This window comes from Anser cygnoides, chromosome 4 (genome assembly GCF_040182565.1).
Source record: "Anser cygnoides isolate HZ-2024a breed goose chromosome 4, Taihu_goose_T2T_genome, whole genome shotgun sequence".
NCBI lineage: Eukaryota > Metazoa > Chordata > Aves > Anseriformes > Anatidae > Anser > Anser cygnoides.
Window position 1 is genome coordinate 31246634 of NC_089876.1, and position 21886 is coordinate 31268519.

The 21886-nt window shown below is 45.1% G+C and overlaps 1 protein-coding gene and 1 long non-coding RNA gene across 5 annotated transcripts in view; one reads left to right on the top strand and one right to left on the bottom strand.

Annotated features, from left to right (window-relative positions):
- Positions 1 to 21886, top strand: part of LOC125184052 (uncharacterized) — a 169595-nt gene that overhangs the window by 95357 nt on the left and 52352 nt on the right. The gene's annotated exons all lie outside the window — the stretch shown is intronic.
- The window catches only part of ANTXR2 (ANTXR cell adhesion molecule 2), a 112368-nt gene continuing 104604 nt past the window's right edge, over positions 14123 to 21886 (bottom strand). The window contains exon 17 of the mRNA XM_048074492.2: positions 14123 to 15977. Within this exon, the coding sequence (XP_047930449.1) occupies positions 15939 to 15977 (39 nt within the window). The 3' untranslated portion in view covers positions 14123 to 15938. The remainder of the gene's footprint in view (positions 15978 to 21886) is intronic.

A 21886-nucleotide genomic window follows, 5' to 3' on the forward strand; every position in this document is an offset into this window, starting at 1 on the left:
AGAAAAAGGTGTTTCTCAAGAAAAGAAAACAAAATGGCCTGAAAAAATACTTTTATGCCATTTTTTATGTATGAGGAAAAGTAGAAATGGTGTGCTTCCCTTTCTGAAGAGAAGCTTTCACCTCAGCATTTCTGAAGCTTCACGAGCAAATTGCAGGAGCCAAAGAAATCAGTCTTTAGCTGACTTGCGCAGGCTGGATTGGACGCGAACGTTGTGTGTCAAATAATACTGCCCTGCAAAATAATAAAAGAAAAGGAGGGGGGGGACTTTTGGTGGTTAGCAGATGGTCTGTTCAGATGAAATTATTTGAAGTAGCAAAGCCACTCCATCAGCTGGTTCGATTTAGTTACAGATACAAAAATGTTAGGGGCTAGTTTCGGAGAAGTCCTGCAGTCCATATGTTTGTCACTTTGCAGAGAATTATCACAAAACGTGGTTTAGAGGAACCGGGGGCACTGAGCATGATCTCCTATCCTGAACACAGAACACGGCAGCACGTGTGCTTCACCTAGGAGCTCAGTACCTCGGTACCAAAGCAAACCTTGCATGGTCCGGGATGTATGTTGCAGCTTGCTCTTGTGCTCCGTGCCCTGAGCACTGGTGCTGCCTCTTGGCAGCTGGGTACAGCCAGGGGGACTCTGGGGAAGTACCAAGGGCAGCCAAAGCAAAGCACTGGGTTTTCTGACCTGCATCTTGCAGGTAGAAATAACAGTAACGTGGGATGGGATTCGTGGTGTGCTGTGCCCACCACGACCTCCTTACACACTGATTACTGCAAGGCCCCCCAGCTGCCATCAGGCTCTGCACCAACTTTCCCTGCACAGCACCAGAGGCAGCAAGGTGTGTGTAGGTGATGCAGAGAATAGTTCACACAAATCCTCAGGAATGTGTTCTGGAGCGCTTCTAGGAGCAAAACAGGCTGTCAGGAAGCTGCTATTAATTGCCATCAAAATAGCTGAACTGCTGTGGGAAAAGTTAGAAATGAACATCAAACAGGAATGCAACAAAGCCTCATTTGTAAAAGTACCTTTTGCAGAATATATTTACCTTACTTTCCTGAAAGCAAAACCTGCAAAATGATCAGTCTCCGAAAGACATTTCCTTACCAAAATCTTCTTGGTTAATGCTGCGTGGATGTAGTTCTGTTTGCAACAGGACCTCAGAAATGACATAAAGTGTAAAAATCTCCTTAGAAATGTTTCGTGGCATTGTTTCTGAAAAAGAATTCAGTTGTGGCCCCCAGGCAAGGTGCAGGTGAGCAAGTTGTCCAAGGAAAGGTCCTGTGCTGTCAGCCCCTTGCTTTCAAACCGTGGTAACCGGCCTTAAGCAGTCCTATATAACTGGCTTCGATCTTTGGTTTATAAAACTTTAAAGGATGCCTGTGGGATGGTATTTTATTCAAATTGTATGCATCTTGGTGGCTTGAATTAATAGCTGTTCCCTACAATCTTTTTTCAGGTAATGCCCTGGTTTTTATTTTTAATTTTGCATGGTCCAATTCTGCATGTTGGAAATGAAAGAAAAAATGTATTATGAAAGAGTGGGGGTGAGACCATGAGACCTCAGCAGTGGTGTGTAAAAATCCCTGTCCCTGGATCAGGGCATTGCTGAGCTGGTAACTGTGGCCTGGGAGAGCGTGCAGGGAAAATACACGTGTTTGCACCATTCTTATATTCTTCTGTGTTTATACTCTTAAGAGGGAGTCTGCCATGTGTCAGGAAACTGGACTGGATGGGCACTTGGTCTGAACTGTTACTGCTGCTCAGGTATTGTTTGGGCCTTAGGAACAACTGGTCTGCCTAACTCTGATGATCAGAGATGGTGGAGTGAGTGGTCCCTGGGCTCATCCTCCTGCTAGAGCCCTTGTCACCTCTTCTGTTCAGTCTTTGACTTAGTGAACCACAGCATATCTCATGGTTAGTGTTTGGAGGAAATAGGCTAACTGTGTCTGGTTAAAATGTGACACAGGTCTCCATATCAAGCATCAGCCATGATCAATAGCACGTACAGCAGTAGGTACCTGCAGCAGGGCTGGCACTGAAGCCTTCTTTACGGAAGGGTAGGAGAGCACGGGGATGATGCTGTGGCATGTCCTCCTAGCAGTTTTTGGTTGAAGAGGAGGAGGCATGTTCCCAGGTTGATTACCTGCAGGGAGCAGGTGGGTGCTTGCCTTTCTGTGCCATACCACTAGCCCACGAGTGGTGTTTTCCTGGTCAACAGGAGACCTCCCTCCAATTCAGCCATTTCGTGGTGAGTGGGCTGAAGAGCCAGTCATAGAGAAAGGGTGCAGCACCCTGATAATCATTCTCTTGGTTATGTGACCAACGGCCCCTTCCGATTCATTGGTTTCTAAAGCAAAGCGCTGGAGCTCCAAGCAGGGGGCTTAAGTTTTCTCAAATCACGGGAAAGTCAAGGGCATCTGCTCACCGTTCTTAATTTAAGCGTGTGATGACAGGATCTTCACATGCTCAGTTGCTTCGCCTGATTTCGTGGTTGCTTGCTTCGATCGGGGACACAGCCCCTCCTCACCCTGCCTGATGAGTGTGGGCAGGGCGAAGGCCCTTCGTCCCCAAGCCCTGTGTTGCCGAGGAGGGCACAGAAACCCCATGAGGTTACAGAACAGCGCCTGGCCAAAAAAACTCCAAATAAGACCTCTCTTGTGTATTCGCCTGCTGTCTCTCTCTAGGTAAGAAGGCCAGTAATAAGAAGAGGTCAACATTTTCTTCTAGTTGCCACGCAACTAGATGCTGCCTGAGATGCTTCAGTTAGTCCTTCCACTTTATGGTTGAGGAAATCGTGGTAGCTGAGGCTTTCCCTTTGGGTATTTGTTGGAGGAGACCAAGTTTAAAAGACACCAGAGATGTTGGCAATATCACACATGCAGTTTTATGGAAAATTATCCTGTGCTCTAGGCAAAGATTTCATCAGTGAAGCCAGCTCATGATAATGAGAAATGAGATGGTATGGGAAGAGAAAGGGATGCGGAAAAGAGAAAAAAAAAAAACAGGAGGGGGGTTATTTACTGTTGGATCTATTGTGGATATAAACAGAGCTAGTGTAAAAAAAAAAAAAAAAAAAAGTCCCATAGCACTTGTTGTGCAGGCTTGTGGTTGCGCCTTGGTTAGGAGCCGCGTTCCTGCACTGCAGCGGGGGACGGAGCTGCCCTGGGCAGGATGTGGCACGTTGAGTGTGCCAGCACCGGGACACAGGGCTTCGCATCCAAACCAGCAGGGAACAAGTGCCACAGCTGCGGAGTTGTCACTGGTGGAAGCGCTGGAGTAAAGGAGGGCAGCAGCGCGACCTGCAGTGCTTCCTGTGCCAGCGGCATGTCTGCTTTGCTCCTACCCACAGCTGCTCCTGTGGTGGAGACGAGAGCGCCGTCCTCGGGTTTTTGGGTTCCCATATGGCAGGTCACACCCTGCAGAAGAAAGCAGGCTCTTCTGCTCCTGCAGCAAGAGGCTTACGGATGGAGGAGGGCTGCGTGGATCTGCTTGGCAGGACGGGAAGCGGATGGGGAGCCTGGAACTTGAGGGACGTCTCGGCCACGCTACCGAGCAGCTGGCAGCAGTGTTCTGCAGGAGGCACTCAGACAGGCACAGGCCACGTAGGGAACTGAGCACTGTGACAGCATGCCTCTGCCCCCAGCTTTGTAGGACAAGAGGCATTTGGGAACGCAGCCCTGATGGAAGCAGAGGGAAAACAAACGGCGAAGACTTTGAGCGTGGACTGCCATTATTCAAAATATTTGAGCATGTGCCCTTGCTCCTCCAAGACACGGGAGTTCTTTAGCTCCTGGGTTGAGTCTCCAGCAAGGTGATTTAAAACTTAAAAAAATGAGGAAGCCTGTGTAAGAGGGATGCTGTGGATATATGGAGTTTATTCGAGCAAAAGTATGTCTCTAGGAACATTTTAGGTACCCCAGAGGTGACAAGGAGACCCCAGAATTCCATGTTTTGCCTTTCAGCATACTTGCTATTTTTTGGTATGAGTCCTTTTTCTTATTCTCTGGGGAACATAAACAGGAAAAGCCAGTATCTTGTGCTACCAAGGAACTGCTCATTGCCAGGTCTGCTGTCAGCCGTGTATTGCACAACCACAAGGACCCGCAGCTAAGCCTTGTCTCAGTTTCTTCTCTTCCACACCACTCTTTGCTGCATTTCGTCAGGTGACCACAGGTTGTGCCAGCACTCAGAACATGTCCAAGCGGCAGAGCAGCGTGACGTTTGTCGCCAGTGATTGCATCTAATGTATTGCAGCGGTGGCCGGTGCCAACAAGATTTCTCCTTGGCAAGATCAGCACTAGGGCAGAGGAGATTTGTGAGTCACTTAGGAAACCACTCCCAGCCTGCTGGCCGTCGGTGCAGCTGAAGGTCAGGATGTCCCTGTGACGCCCCATGCGCCTCTGTCCCCTGTCCCTTGTGGCTGCTCCTGCAGCAAGCCCCTCGGTCAGGCTTGCAGAAGAAGAAACAGGTCCAGTGCACCACGTTCTAGCCAGCCTCTGCCCAGCAGGATCATTTGCAGTCCTGAGACTGACAGGGAGTCGTTCTCAAGAGGCTGGGGGCTGATGTCAGTGATAATGTCCCACTTGTTCCCAAGCTGCAGTGCTGAGCTTTGGTTGAAAGCTGCTGCAAATCCTGCCTGAAGTAGTTATTCAGGAATCGTGAATAATCTCCACTGCTGGGTAGGGAAGGGTGAGGGAAATCTTTGTGCTGCGTGATCCCCAGGAGTCACCTTCTTCTTGCAGACCCGCCGCCGGGCTGGCTTTGGGGAGGGGAGGCAGAACATCGCCGCAGGCGTGCACTCAGCCAGCCGGGCTGGGAGGGGATGCAGCCTGGGGACTGCTGAGCCTGGCTTGAGCTTTGCCCAGGCTGCCCTCCTCGCCTCACAGCTGGGGGAGATGCAGAAAGAGGCCGAAGGCAGCTCTGGAGCTGTGGTTTTCGTTTGCTTGACAAGACAGAGCTCGGGGGTCAGAGAGAGTCGGAGCAGACCCGTACGGTGCCGCTGGGAAACCCTGGCACCAGGCAAAAGCCACAAAGCTTTCTGCAGCAGGAAGCCGAATGAAAGCATTCCCTATGTGTGGTGAGAGAGGCAGGTTTTCCAGCCTGGGGCCAGCTCCAAAATCCACATTTGTGCACTCGGTTGATGTGGGTTGGGACCATCACCTGTGCAATACGTTTAGGGTGGGATGTAGGGTACTCTTTTTTTTCCCCTCCTCTGGAAAAACATGCAAAATGAGAAGGTAAAACAGGGAGCCAGCGTGCCCCTCCTGTGTTGAGACTTACCTCGTGGTGTGTCATCGTGCCACACGGCATCGTGGCAGCATGACTTAGGAGCCCTGGGGCTGTGCCGGGGCGTGCGGACTTGTGGTGCTGCTGGCTTGGTGGCCGTGAGAGCCTTTCCTGCCACTGACAGCCATAACTAAACTGCAGCTCTAGCTGGGGGCTGCCAGCAGCTGAGGGATGAAAATAGCTCCCTGAAATGCAGCTGCGGTGGCTTCATGTGGGAAAGCCACCTTGTTTCTCTGCTGTGCCCAGAGCTAACACAGGAGGGGGGAATGTGACGTTTCCAAAGTGTGGGAGCTTCTGAATAGTTCTGGCCTTAGATACCTTCTCTACAGGTATCGTTGCAGGAAAACAAATATTTTTTCCTCAGGCTGGTGTCTCTCAGCCTATTCTTAGTGCCCTTGATGTTCTGTTTTTATCTCGCAACTTGATGACTCAGAATTTGGAGCTGTAGCTGCACACGCGCGCAAAGCGCGCTGCTGCTGCAGGACTCTCGCTGTATCTCTGAAAGCCGAAGGAGTTAACCCACTTTCAGATTGGCCTATTCATGCTAATAAAGTACCTTGGAAGTGGTCCAGCCAGCAGGCACCTGGGTATTATCCGAGCATCTGACACCCCTAGAGAACCAGAGCCTTGATGAGCTTTATAGACTAACAGAAATCTTGGAAAAGAAAGGAGGCTTTCCATTGAAAATGGATTTTCAGGGCCAGCTGAAGGACATGACGTTCAAGATCATTGCTTTAAAATAATTTCAGCTGCAGTTAATGTGAAGCAAAAAAGAAAAGAAAACCCAAGACAGAGAAAGGATAATTAATTCTGAGTTTGAACTGCAATTTGAAAGGGCTATATTGTGAAGTGACCCTTTACCAACTTATATCTGAACTGGCTCTTCTCATAAAACCCTCTTCCAGATGAAATGCAGTGTTGTTTTACTTTTATACCATATGTTTGTTCTCCCCAAGTATTACGGAGTGACCTTGAATTCAGACCTTTCCTGGAAGAGGCAGATGTCGCGAGGGGGTACTGCAGCCAGCACTAGCAGCATGGGTGCAGCCGTCGCAGTGGCTTAGCCCTCTCCAGTGCCGAACGCTTGGTCTTAGCAGGGTTCCCAAGCCCTTCTCCAAGAGAGGCCTTTCTCCTCACTTCTTTCTTCCTTCCTTCTCCCAAACCAACTGTGCCTTCACTGAGATAAGTTTTAGCCAGTGTTGCAAAAGGAAGTTTTTGACTGCTCAGGCACCCACTGGGGCAGCTGCAGCATTGGTGCTACCCTAAGGGGCTCACCCCATAAAGCTTCCTTTCTCCACAGCAGCCTTCACTTCTAAGCAAGTTTACATCAAGAGGTGATGCTCTCTGGCTCCATCCTCATCTACCTCCATTTCAAGAATGTTTTGCATCCAGAGATGTTTTCTCCAGAAGATTAGAAATGCTTTTGGTAAGGAGATGTTGCGGGGACTAACGCCTCAGAATACAATTTACTACTGGGCAATTCCGATGTAATTTGAAAAAGACATCTTTCTGGCCTGCTTATTCTTTCACAGCTTACAGAGAATCAACACAAAAAGCATCAAGGCCAGAGCTCTAATGAGATTCACATTTTGGACATCATATTAGTACAATAATGCATTTCACACTGTTGTTTCCTAATTTGCCTAATCAAATAAGAGGAGATCAAGCATTACATAGCCCAGCCTCCCCATTCCAACAAGGTAGCACTGAACCCATCAGTTTTGCAGTTCAATTAATTTTCCCTACACAGGTTGGCTAAAGCACATAATTTAATCAGCATTTTGCAGTTCTGTCAATACATACAATATATTCAGAGTGTTGACAATACCCTGAGCAGCTGTCCCAAGTACTAAGGAATTGTTCAGCGCATGGGTAACACAGAGCAGTTTTTGGAAGGAGGAAAGGCACCACGGGGTGCCTTGTGGAATGCTTTCTGGGGCACCAGTATGTCTCAGTGGTCCATGTTCTTTGCTTTGGTGTTTGGTTGCCTTGTAAATAAAATGCTTTGTGTAGCAGCACAGTCAGACCAGACAAGTTCCCCTGGGTGTCAGAAGCTTACCCGGAGGAATAAGGGGCAGCACTAGTGCTCTGCCAGAATGCATGGCTTCTAAAGTCCTGGGTGAGTTATAGGACTGTTGAGTCAAAGAGGAGTCTCTCTGCAGTTGATTTCAATTTTCTAAGCAAAAGTCACAAACAGATGAGAAGCGTATTTCAGGTGCATCCATTTCTCTAATGGTATCTTAGAAAATTTGTGACATGATGAAGAACTTCTCTTTGCTTTCTGTTACCAGAGAAGGCTCTGCTCTAGGAGTGCCAGGAGGCTGGCAGTGTTGGTGCCCCCACTGGTGCTCACCAGGGCATCCTCTGTCCCCAGTCTGCTTGGAAGGAAAACACATTTACCACTGTAAGCAAGTCAAGCCTCAGTGGGTACGCAAGGAAAATTAGGGGGGAAAAAAGGGCATCACAGATGACCAAGGTAAAGCATGTCTGAAGGTTCGTAGTGAGCCAGTTCTCTTTCTGATCTCCAGTGCCCACTGGGAACTACCCTGCTGAGCATCCTGAGCAGCGCTGCAGGCAGCTGAGCTCTTTGCACTGTAGGGAGAAGAGAACTGCTGCATATATACTTGGCGTGCTTAAAATCTGGCATCTCTCTCTGGACTGCAGAACAAAATTGAGTGTTTCAAAATAAGCTGCAGCACTGTCACCACTGCGAATACTGCTCTCCTGAAACTGAACAGAGACTTCAGCAGAAGAATTTGAGGTTACATTTTTTAAAGGGAAACTGACTAATGGGTTGGGTTTGGAGTTTTGTTGTCGTTTGTTGTGATTTGGGAACAGCACTTCAGTGCTTGTGGTGTAATAGTGAGAGCTAATGACAGTCATAACAAACCCAAAGTATAAGAATGTTGTTGCGCAGGAGATTTGTCCCCAGGTTTTTTTGTTCTGCTGTAGTGCATCACTAAACTCAAACCAGTTCTGTGCAGATGGCATTTCACCTCAGAAAGGTGCATCCTTCTTCCTAGTCATGTTCACGAGACACTTGGGTGTTTTGTTCCAACCAGCTTTGGCATCAGCACCAGTGGCAGCGCGTGCCAGACGGGATGGGGTTTGTGGCTGAGCCGTGCACGGTCGGCATGCTCGGGCTGGTGCAGCTCTGGGTGCAGCGAGATTTTCCCCAGGAGCTCCGGGCCCCTTGTGCTGTCCTGGCTTCACTCATGGCTCTTGCTGTGGGCAAGGTGAGGGTCGGTCCTACCCTGCAAGCCTCCCCTGGTGTCTGGGTGTTTTGGTGTGTGTTGTGTCCTCATTCCCAGGACACCTGAGGCCAAGTTCTCCAAAAGTTACAGAGCTGTTGGGCCTGGCTGCTTCTGCCGCTTCAGGTTGCTGCTGGCACGCTGGCATCAAAAGCCAAGTAACCAACTTGCCAGCAAATCTCATGTAGGAGAATATTTCGCTTTCCTTTGTAACTTAGCTCAGAATCAGCAAAGGGGATGAGCGAGCAGGGAAGGGTTCCTGTGGGGTTGTGGTCTCCCAGAACAGCACCCAGACTAGTCAGCCCCCATGGAAATACCTGTGAGGCGAGGAACCACAGAGCTCCTTGGGCTTGGAGGTGACTTTGTGGCCCCTTGCTGCCAGATAGGTTTTGTTTCTCCATAAAGAGGATTTAATAATGGGCAAATCTATGCTGACACAAGCAGCAGAGACCCGGTCCTTCAGACAGCCAGGCGCAGTCCTGCAACACTTGCACTTCACCATCTATTCAACAAAGACTTCAACAAGTCCCAGTAGCTCCATGGAAGGCAACAGCTACAGCCATATTAAACCAGCTGAGAGTATTCCTATGGATTCCATTTTGGGAAAGATAAGCTCATTTGCAAAATAAGGCAGAAAAAGCAAATGAAAAAAATAAGTGTGAATTAAATAATATGACTTCGGTGCAAACATGTAGATCAACTGTTTGCTTTTCCATAGGATGCAGAGCCATCCTTGTAACACGGTAAGAATCATTGCAAGTTTACTGCCAAAAACTAAAAAATCATCGAATATAGGCGGTTTCTTGTATCCAAAGTCCCTCATTATATTAAAAAAATTATTGCAGCAGAAAATTTACAAGTGCATCACAGGACCCACTTGTACTGTTAAACAGATGGCACCTACACAAGACCCAAAAATATATAACAATTTTAATTGAGCCAATGTGAAACAGATTTGTGAAATAAAATAGTACATGCCAGGTCTAATAAGGCTTTTACTAGAAATTTTGACATAAAGTAATTTTGTAACAGCACAAGAGGTATTTAGAAAATGCTCATTAGCAAATGTTACATTTACTTCTCGCTTACTGTAATCTCTTAAGTTCTTGATTGGTTCCTACCTGCTTCAATTTTTTCCTCTGTTGGTATAAATTGTCCATCTCCTGGTGACTTCAGATGTTTACCATTTTAATGGTATCATTTTCAAACTCAGCTCCTTGGGCTGGATCCTTTTCCTCCTTGCTGAAAACAACAGTAAAACCTACAACCCCCTCTAACAGCCTCATGGAAGGACACGTTTCTGTCTTGTAATGCTGAAGCTTGGCTTCTACCATGGATAACCCCATTATTTATTCCCATTCTGCTGACAGTGTAGAACAGGCTGAAAGTTTGGACTCCAGAGGACCATTTACCCTTTCTGTGGCACCCACCACCAAGCAGATTACTCTTTGAAAAGGAAACCTCTGTGTAGCTGCAGGCTGCTGTCAAAGCTGCTGTCTATGGAGCCTGTTGCTGGCTGTCCTCATTCCTGCACAGGTTCAGGACTTTCTTCAGGACTGCTTGTGAACATGTGTACACATCGATGTGGGGCTGATGAGATGCACCGCTGCCTTCTGCCCTCACGTCCAAGTCGCATTACTCTAACGTTGTGCTCCTCCCAACTCTCTTGGGAGATCCTCTGGGCCATGGTGTGCTTCCCAATCCACAGTGGCCACAGGACGGAGAAGTCAGCCGTGCTTTTGCACCATCAGCACTGCTGGATTAGCTACTGAGCGGTAGGCATGTGCCTGCTGCAGAGCACCCCAGGACACGCTTACATGGGACATGCTTGGGAGATGCGGCACCCTCAGCAGCGTGTGAGGCACAAGTGGGAGCAGCCAGAGTCAGGCCCTACCTCCCAACATCGTGGGCTTTAGCCTCCAAAATTCTCATCAGAGGCTCCTCTTGTGAGCAAGAAGTTCCAGTGAGCTAAAATCTGAAGACAGATGGTGATGGCACCTTTGCTGCTTCCCAATGAGCTAGAAAAAAGAAAACTGTTCTGCAGAAGACCAATGTTATTTTAGCTGTGAGGTAGCAGTCAATAACCACAGGATAAAATGTGCATTTTTCCCACCTGGAAAAATGTAATTGATAGCACTCAGTTTCTTTACCCTTCCCTGCAGACGAAATGGAGATGAATAAAAGAGATACTTCTCCAGCTGCAGGAGGATTATGTTTTGTCTAAAGTGACAGAACACAAAATCCTCTAGTCCTATTCCACGTGTAGGGAGGAAAAGTGAAAGGTAAAACCTACTCTACCGGTGACTTCCACTTGTTTTTTTTAATACGTCAACATGATTTGAATTGTAAAGATATGCTTAAAAGTGAAAACAATGAGCAGTGCAGTCTTATGTCACCACTAATTTCGAAGAGACCGGATAACTGTGTGTTCATAGTCTATCAAAATAACGGGTAAGGGACATAAACATGACTTGCATGAGGTGCTGTTTACCGAGACTGTTAAAAATAATGTTATTTTTTGCTTTTAAAAAAGGAAGGAAAAAAAAAAAGAGAGAGCCAGGATTGCATCCACAATGCATACATGTTAGAACATTTGAATATGATGACGTTAAGTAAATATCAATATGTAAAATACAGAGTTGTGATGTCGTATTAAGGGCGATTAGATGAGGAGAAATGCGGCATGGTAATTTCCTGCAAGAAAAATACCAGCATGAATTTTTACCAGGCAGCCCGGGTTTTCATGCAGTGTTTGTGACTCAGAATGAACCTGCATCGTGGCTCTTAAGAAAATTCCCTCACCTTACCCCGTACAAAGATCAGCCTCACCTGTCTCCCTTTGTTTAAGCCCAGCGGATTAATGTTTGATGAAAGCTGTAGTTCTCAAATTAAAAGCTGACTAAAACGGAACCCTTAAAATTCATTTTCATTTTATTTCATATTAACTCCAGCCAATTAAATTCTCCTGTTATCAGAATGTATGAAATAAAAACAGTCTTGTCATATTTAGGATATTCTGCTGTCCCCAGTACTGTTTTCATTGATATAAATTCTGCTTTCTCTCAGTTGTAACGGAGCTCCTCAAGGCTGGCTGGTGGTATTTCTATGTATTTTGCACATTGCTCTTCAGGAAAAAATATTTCAGCAACGCGTCGTTCTTGTTGGTGATATTCTTATATGTGGTAGGGTGTGCGTTCTCTCTCATAGCGTGGTCAAGTTAAAAGGAGCACCTATAAATCTTTTAAAAAATCAGAGATTATTGTAGAGTGCTGCTTATGCCTCACGGAGACCCAGTTTTGTTTAAACAGCTTGCCTGTTAACAGCACTCACAGACATCTAGGATTACCAGGGAATCTAGCATGAAGACAGTGAAACCAACTTTCCATTTTCCTAACATTTCAGATTTTTTCCTGTTGCCTGATACTGCGTCTGAAAAAGGTTTCAATATAGCTGGTGGCATCTATGTGAGAATCTATTTAGATTTTCTCATCGCCTGGAATTGGCACTTCCTACCCCCTAATAGCTGTGCCTCGTGTTGTACATCCGCGGTATGTTTTCTTTGTGAGCAAGGTGTGTGCCATTTACAGAGCTGATCCCGAGGCAGAACTTGTATCTCAGCGATAAGGAAACAAGTGAATGCCCAGTGCCTGTGCAGTACAAGGCATCTGCAGGTGGATGAAATAACGTACCACTCGTTAGAAAACCCACTCTGCCATCTCTCAAGCTTTTTTTTTTTTTTTAATTGCAATGGAACAGGACATTTATTTATTTATTTATTTATTTATTTTAAGAGTTATTCTTTTCTTTGCTCTGTGTTAATCTTCATGTTTGCAACATAAAACAGCCAAGCGTGCTGTTTTGCAAGGTAAAGTGCATGTTTTGTACCCTCTGCTCTCTCTAGAGGAGACCAAGCCAGGATGTCCCGAGTACTGGTGACAGGAAGCAAACGGTAGCGTGGCACGTAGGGAACGTGCGGGCATCTCCAGAGCCTGCCTTGGAATGGCAGTCTTATGGGCTGGTTGCTGGGGCCACCTGATAGGACTGGGAACAAGGAGCTCATGTTCCTGGAAAACCATGTTCCTTCCTGGGAAGGGGTGCTCTGAATACGCGTTCTTTCTCCCCAAATTTTCTAACACCTTAAGTCTCCTAAACCAGTTTAACACGTGAAGGGTCACAGCACCCACCCGCTGCCCGCAGTTGCTGTCCATGTGTATTTTGAGGGTCACCTTGACATAAAAATAGGATACTGAAGTAACAGTTGGCGTCTTCTTAAAGCATTGTTTATGCATACTTCTAAGGAGGCAGTTTTCTGGATTACTCATGCTAATTTATCTTTTCAAGATGCTGTTAGGTTTGGTTAGGCAGGTTCAAATAGACAGAAAAGCCATTATCAGGACATGGTCTTTTTGTACGGAGATACCCAAGGTGTGAAACAGTACAAGGGACGCACTGCATTAAACCTACCGATTACGTTTTTCTCAAGCATTTTAAGCTATCGTGCCAGATAAGTCTTACTTTGTGTCAGTTTGAATCAGTGGATTTTAAACATTATTACCCTGTGCCTCTTGCCCCCCCCCCCATTATTTGTGACAGATATTCTGCACTGTATAATAATGAAACTCTAAGGGTATCATCTTCAGCTAAATAGAAGGTGTAACATAGTGTAATATCATGCCGATTAGAAGGGAAAATCATTGTAGGTACCTGAAATATGTTTTTGCTTGGTATCAGCCATTCTGTGAAAAATTGCACATTCCACAGTTTCTAATGAATATGGATAGACAGCTATAGAGGACAAAAGATTATGAGTGGATTTACATTTCTGTGGCTCTGTTCGTTACAAATATTCTCTGAGAGACAACAGATACATGTGAGGAAAAAATCCTCTTCATCTGCATGTTTTCCTGTTATGCAACACACTGCTCAAAATGCAAGCTGAAAATTCCAGAGTTAACTCAAAAGAAGTGTAGCATTTACATTAAAAAGGGAGGAAAAACAAGTAAAAGTGAGCAGAGGTGTTCATAACTTTGTCTGATGAGATAAGTGTTTCTGCCTGGACTGCTACAGCATTGTGAGGAATGATGTGAAATGCCTTGCGTCCTAGCAAACCCACTTAGTTGGGTTCTCCATCTCAAGTTTAGCTGGAGGAGACACAGAGGTTTAGTCAGTAGCTTGATAGAAACCAAGGACTTGTTGATGGGTGGGCTTCATGGGTAAAATCAGTTTCTGTTACCCCACTGTGCTAGACCATCCGCAACCAACGGCCATCGGTATCAGAGCTGCAGTTGCCCTAGGTACAGTAGCGGCAAGCCATCTCTGTGGGAGCTTCATCGCTCTGCTTCCATTACTGATGCTGCATACTGTACGTACCGGTGTCTGATGTGTCTTAAATAATTGTGGGACAGTCAGCAGCCCCCGTGTTGGGCTGCCACTGGCTTTCTGGCACACCGCGCGATGCCGCGAGATGGTGGTCTGTCTGTTGAAGCTGGGGTCAAGGATGGCTGTGCACCTGGCAAAGTGAAGGTGTAAGTTGTGAAGAGGACACGGGACTAGGGGGGAGAAGAAGAAGAAATGATCGCAAACTTAGGTAATCGTTTTATTCATAGCATAATGTGCACACATGGCTGTTGATGATGAGGCTACCAGTGACATAAATAAACTCAAGCAAAAGATGTAAGCGAGTGGATACATGTGTAGGCTTCTTTGGGCGGTGCCACGAACTTGGACATCGACCAAAAGAATTATTTATGTCCCTTGCAATTTCAGTGAAGAGCACAAAGGAGATAATTAGACCAGGATGCATCGCATTGCTCTTTCCATCTTGCACACATTCATGCCCACCAAATGTGAAATGTTCGCCTTTTCCCCTCAAACGTGATGGTTGTTGAACTTATTTTTAGTGTCATTTGATAAGCCTCCCTGCTCGCAGAGAGACATCCCACTGACCCAGCCACTGGTCATTGTCTATACCAGTTCCCATCAAAGCAGGCGCGCTTTGTCAGGTTTCGACTCGAATATCCATTTTGCATCTGAAGTACAGTATCGAAAGTGACTGGATCATTTGAGCCTTTTTCTTCAGCTGCTCCCTCCTTCCTCCCCCACAGTGTTTCCGCTCACGCTAACATAATTTGGCATCGTCGACGTGACACGACACTGGTTTTTCTAAAAAATTATAATACATACATTGTCAATGTTTTGTGATGGCCGGCGCTCCTGTAAATTTAATTTCTAAATTGATGGAAGGAGGTCTTTTTCCACCGCTGAATCTCAACCAATGCTCGGTGCCCCCTTGAAAACCGAGTAATGCACATACAGTAATAGGTCATTCAATGTCAAAAGGCATAAAAAAGATGAGCAAAATCTTCACAGGCTGCTGCTTGCTGTTGCCTTTAATTATATTAATTAAACTTTGAAATTCTCATGCAAAGAGAGTTGCTGGCTTGTGACGCTGAAGAGCCCTTGGAGATTCGGGGGGGGAAAAACCCTGAGATACCAGCTTAGTGGCTACTGCTTTTTTAATTTTAAAAAAAATAATACATAAGCCTACTACTGCTAGGTATGTTTATAGATGATGATGTTTTATGCGCTACTGAACTTTGAATGCAGGAAGGGGAAAAAAAACACCAGCCACAGTGTCAAGGTCTTGAAGCATCAGTCCCTCCAACTCCGCTCAAGATCTCTGGTTACAGGCTGTCTTCCTGTGGAATAACGCTCTATTAATTTTCTTCCTGTCCCGGGTGCATAATGAAAGAAAGGTGTCTTCAAAAACTAAAGGGCAAAGTCTTGCTTGCTACCAATACCTTGAGGCATCCTGTCTACATTTTGTCATGCGTGTGCACTTTTCAGTGTTAGAATGACAAGATTTCCAGTCAGAAGGTTCCCGTAAGGCACAATGCGATGGGAGACTCGGAAGGGTTTTGTGATCTGACATCGCTGTAAGGCAGTGAACTCTTGCGTTTGCTTAGCCTGGTGGGAAGCTTTATCCTCCGCCTTTGGCAAGCAGTCCCTATTTACATAACACGTGCCATCCTCGCATCTGAGAAACTCTGCATCTCTGCTTAAAGCACATTATGTCCTGAGAATCTGTAGTCCTTAAAAAAATAACAAAAGTAAAAAAACATTATTATCTTTGGTTGTCTGTATTCTCCCTTTGTATTCTACGAAAGCAGAGGCATGCAAGTCAATGCTGCTTGTCACTGTCGCAAGTCACAGAGCAGGAGTGTACGGTGGTGAAACATAAGGGCTTGGCACAGCAATGCTGGCTCCTGGGAGGGGGGAATGCAGAAACCTTCTGAGTTGAGGCTTCATCCAAGAAACACAGGGCAGTGCTCAGTTCTCTCTGCTTGGTTGAAAAGTGGCAATGTGGCTGTATTTCCTCCTTGTATCCTCTTCTCCTCCTCTACTGAGATTGAACTCGGGTGAAGTTAATACATCGGCCCTGGGGGGAAAAAGAGAGAAGCCGTTATTGGTGGGTGAAGTAATGAATGCAACGAAGACTTTCAAATGCTGAATATTACATGCTGAAGGAAGGCTGTAATTTAAATTCAGATGTTTGTGAAAATAACACACCCATGAAAAATATTTTAAGAATTAATGGAAATTACCCAGAGTAAGTGTACTACATTTGACTTAGAAATGTAGGTTGTTAGGTAAGCAGTGATGACACAGAAGACACATTTTGAACGCTCCGAGGTCTTCTGTGAGGATAATTTACCAATCTGAAATTCTCAGAAACTTCTGGGAGCAAAATAAAACCTATCTAAACACACAGTAAAGGAAGATCATAGCAAAGACAGATTCTCACTCCACCGAGCCAAATCTTCATGCAGCACAGTGCAGATAAACGTGACTTGGTTAGCGGAGCAGCTGCTGACTTGCACTTGTGTTTTATTAGCAGTAACCCCAGCTCTGCACCTCCAAGGTGTCTTCGGATGAGCTTAACATCGCTGTGCACCAGTTCTCATGGTGTCATACCTGAGTAAATACCCTTCTCCTGTAAGTGGTTCCTTACGGGTGACAGCTTTTGGTGTAGCTGGGTGTGAGTCAAATCCACTAGTGAAGCTCATAACCCCTTTTTACTGATTTGAGAAGCACTGAAAAAATGCCCATTCTCAGAGCTTAGTTCAAGACCCGAGCTCCACACTGATCATTGGTTTCTGAATTCAGGAGTGCTCTGAGCAGAACAGCTCCTCACTTGGGCAGCCTTTCTGGGCACAGCACCTTTTCTTTCCATGATGGAGAAGGACAGCCTGTATTGATTGCACCTTTGGCCGGGGCATCTCCATGCAGAGCAAGTCATTCTCCAAGGCACGTGCAAGTACTACGCACTGCCTGAAGGAGCATGTGGGAGGATTAGCGAAGACCTACTGAATGTTTTGTCATTAATTTTTCACTAATTACAAAGTCTGTCATTGGGGTGGGCTGCACAGCACCGAGTCAGGCATTGGTGGTCAGTAAGGAGCACGGGAGGTGGCTTGCCCAGCCGAAGCACCGCTCCCTGCTCACACCTCGGTGGTGCCGCTCGCTGCGGGAGCTGGGTGCCCACCTCACGCGGGGGTCCTGAACCAGTGCTCCCCTTCTCTGCCAGCCTGCTGCACCTCTCTGATGCAGGGGAGATTTGCAAAGGCACGCAGGTGTGCAGGTTTCACGGAGGTGAGAGGGATCTTACTTGGAAGTCTCCTCAGCTAATTGATGGTGGTGTTTTTTGTTTTTGAGGAAATTAGGAGAATAGGAAAAAAGCTGGAGATATTTTCTTTCCTCTGTTCCTTTTATTTCCTACTCGATGACTTCCAGTAAACTGGGGTGCCTATGAGGCAGCTTCTAAGGGACCTTTAAAGGATGATGCCAATCAAACTCTGCTAGTTTTGCAGTATGGAGCCATGCTTATTTCTTGAATCCTATTTAATGATGCATGTTTTGGGGGAAAATTACTACTTTCTTTTTAAAGACAGGAGATTATGGCATAATCAAACAAAATTAGGCCTGAATTTCATACTACTTCCATGTATTTATTTTGAGCTAGATGTTTTACTGGTAATGGCAGAGGACAATTACACACAAGTACTATCTGGTATTATTCAGTCAGGTCTCAGTTAGCACCTGCCCTTGACTGGTGTGAAAGGGCAGCGTTTTCTAGATGGACCGCAGGACTGAATGTACAGTGCACGACAGATCAAGGAATTTTTTTTCCTAATGCCCTTCTAATAATCCCACTTCCTGTCAACTGTATGATAAATACCGAAGTGGTGAGTAGTTAGGTTGGGTAATTGTGGTAACTTCTAGCTGCTACCATCTGGATTATAAATGCAGAAGAGAAGCAAAGAGATAAACCAGGAGCACTAAGAGATTCCATTAAAGGCAAAGTAAAAAGGCATGGTGCATCTTTATGGGCCTTTACATTTGATTTTTTTCAAATTAAGCATATCAAAATGAATTCTGCAGTAGAAGCAAAGTATTTTTGGAGGATAAAATCCACAAATGCTTTGCAAGTCAAGCACTTCTGACGACAAAGCGAACATTAAATATACACTGACAACAAGGACTTTTCTTTTGAGTTGATACCATAATGCAAAAGCAAGACACTGCAAAACATCTTTAGAAAACAGGTAATGGGGGAGTTGCAGTATTTCTCCCATAGTGTAAATTAACATTGCAATTCACCTGTCAGTGCAAATGTTCTGCTTTCATTTGTAGCTTTCTCACAGTTCTTTGAACATAGTTACCAGTGCATGACTTTATTTCAATTTTGGGCAAATGATTTGAGGATTAATCATTTTGGTTTTGCATTTCTTTTTTGTTTAGAAGGCTTTTTAGTGGCTCAACACTTTACCTAAGGTCTACAATCATCACTGAAGGAAAAATATGTTTTTCAAGGCCTGGCTGCGTGACGTGGTTAAGTGCAGTGTGTTAAGAGGAGCTGGGTGGTTTTCTAGTTCATTAAAATGGCATTCATGAACTATATAACAAATACCACTAACGGGGCATTAAATTAGCCCCTTAATTCTAGGGAAGGTGGTGTTCTGTGTCTGTAGAAAGGATTTCTAGTTGAAGAACCACGTAAAGAAGAATAGGGAGAACTTGTACCTTACAGTCTTGTTACCAACACTGTCTTGTAAACACATGTTCTCTGCCAGCCTCTAGTCAGGGTTACAAGGTTTTTGGAAGAAGCTCTTGTCATGTGTTGTGTTTGTTTGTTTTTTTAACCAATGGTTGAGTCACTGCCAGTCTGAACCCACCTGTAGGCATTGTTAGTATGTTTGATGTATGATCAGATCGTTCTTACATGTGTGAGTGTCTGTTCTGGCAACCAGGACTACTCTCTTACTTAAGGGGACTGGAGGATGAGGAATTTCTAATGAAGGCAAGGCCTTCTGTTTAAGATGTCATTTTTTTGTACACAAATGTGATGCTCGCAGAAGACGGAGCTGAAATCAGGATGTTGGGAAACATGCTGAAAGCGCTAATTAATGAGAAGGTCAGGACCACTGTAGTGTCATTAACGGAACAGCAAATATTGCATGCCAGTATAGTAGAGAACAGCTTTTGCATTTAGGTAATGGGATGTGACAAGGTGCGTGGCTTCACAGTACCTACACATGAAATGCATTAAAAACTAGCATTCAAGCCAACGTAAAGGGCTTTGAGCTCTCATCACACATGCAATTTAACACACTAACTTGCACAATTGCTGTATATACCTTTAATATTATCTTAGCAAAAATAGATAGATGTGTATTAGTAAGCCTTTTTCTTGCTCTCAGCTTGCCACAGTTTGATTCATGTACATATTTATTTCCACTAAATGCTGGCCTAGAGGCTGTTTTCTTCCAGGAGGGACAGAAAAGATTTCTAAATAGAAAATAAGCAATTGGCATTACTGCTCCTCACTTACTTCTTTCCCATCATCTCTGTCCCCAGCCTCCTTAGTGGAGGAGTCATGGGGGAGAAAGGAGGAGAAAAAGAAGAAAAGGGAACTGTTTGGTCAGCTAGACTCTTAATCATGTAACCCATCTCAAGGGCAGATCTCGAGACCTGCATACTCTACAAATCTGGCCTCTTACTGGCCTGGAGATTCCCCCCAAACAAAGCCCCTGGTGCTGTGTTATTCTTTTGAGATGTGGTGGAATGTGGCAAGCAGAGGAAGGTATTGAGTTCTGATTGAGCCGCTCTCAATTATAGATGAGCAAACTGAAGAAGATAAAAGACTAATGTTTAACTCTGTTAAGGATTCATCACTCTAAGCCTGTAGGTTTTCATCAACTTCAAATCAGGGTGCATGTGCTATAACCAGCATCGCTGTCTTTGTGCAAGTTGGTTTTGGGAAAAAGATTCATACTCATGTAAGGTGTTTCTCTAATCGAATTCAGAACTCCCTATGTAGTGGTATCTATTTCAGCTTTTAGAAACAGAATATTGAATTTCTATTCTGTTTAATCTGAACTTTACAAAAAGGACTATTTATATCACTAGAAGTGCTATTTACTAAACAGTAGATTTATCTGTCTATTTTTGGCCTTCAGAATTAAAACATGTTTGTTCTATGTAACTAATAAAATCTGTGAATTACCATCCTAGCATTACCATGGTCAGACAGTTTGGTGACTTAATGTTACATTCATGTCCCTGTACTCAATTAAACAATCAATACAACCAATTTGAATTCAGATGTATCATGCCTTGTAAATCACTGGATCATAAACCTTAACAATACCAACATGTAGTCAGTATAAAATTGAACTAAATTAGTATTTTAGGGCTACAGTAATTAAAAAATGAGTTATGCAAGCATTCTGTGATCTTCGTGCGGAATATGGGGGTTATGTCAATGCACCAGATTCAGCAGAAAAGAAAACCCTTAACTATGAAATGCTTGAAGATGCACTGTAGGAACCACAGAAGAAGAATATGGTAAGTATTTTAGTTGAAAAATAGAGAAAAATCTACAGCTCAGGTTTTTATATAAGAAGGAATATTCTTATGTTACGCTGAAGTCAATTATTACATTGTTGATTATCTTACAGAATTTAACTTACTGAGCAACCAAGATAAATTAAAGGCCTTGCAGGGCACCCAATATTAAAGGAAGGGGATGCTCCTAGTAGACTGCAGGATAGATCCTTATGTGGCAATGCAAAAAAAAAGTCCAAGAGGTGTCTGCCGAAATGGCCGTGCTTCCTCCTGCTCTGTGACCTTCTGCGAGCCTGTACAGCCCTATTGGAGCAGTGCACTCAGCATTTGGAGGAGGATGCCTTTTGGACTGCGCTATGCTACGAGCCTGGAACTCATCTGTTGATGTTGGCTAGATAGGTATGAGAAGCACTTTAATTTGTATGTGTGCATGTGTGAGCAAACATGCGCTGCTTTCCAACCATCTGTAACCCAACACTGGGCTCTTTGGTGAAGGAAGTGGAGGAAACTTTACAGGCTCCTCTGGAGCTGTGCCCACTTCCTGCACTGCCAGGGCTGGCCCCCCATGTTCCCAGCGCTCTATGAATATTCACAGCATGGGTAATCTACAGAGACAAACGGGTTCTGCTTTCCTCCTGCATTTTTTCAAACTGGGCTGCAGAGTTTCTGCATTTTCAGTTTCATCCTGCAAAGATGTTCACCCGTAAATCTTTGTCCTGGTCAGACATTTAAAAGAGTCCATTGGGTTTGGGTTTCGTTTTGTTTTTCCTCCCTTCAAGTACCACAGACAGAAGAAACAATGCTCAGCAAAAAGTGTTCTGGCATGTGCAGGGGTGAGAGTGAGAGGCGATGCTCTCCTGGAGGTGATTAATGGCAAGGTCTAATAGTAGACTTGAAATGAGCAATGGTGTGATGGTTGGCTGTCACCGAAGCTGTGCGCTGTATTTGTTTAGGCTGATGTGGAATTCTCTTAATGAGGTCGCAGGCTGGCAAAGCTCTTGACCCTTCCTTTCCCCCATTTCATTGTACTGGCTAGGAAGGCACTGCAGGGTGGGCCTGGGCTGGGGGACAGCTGGATGGCAACTCCACAAATGCCCAATAGGCTGGGCAGAGTTTTGTTGCTTTGAGTCATGTCAGAGTATATTTTTTTCTATTATTAAGTACCATCTGGAGTGGTATTTAATCCACCATCTTTTTTAGTATATGACATATGCAAAGGAGAGACAAATGCACAGATATGGATGTACGGGCTCTTTTCTTTGTATCTGAAACGTGTACTGCGTTTGCCAAAACAGTAACAGCAGTCCTCACAGTACTACCGCTAAGGCTGAAATTCAGCAAAAAACTGCTCTTCTGTTTTCCAGCGTGCTCTGGTTTTGTTACTTGCATGAGACATACTAGTCATTGCTTTCTGAACCAAAGGGACTCACTGCATGGAAA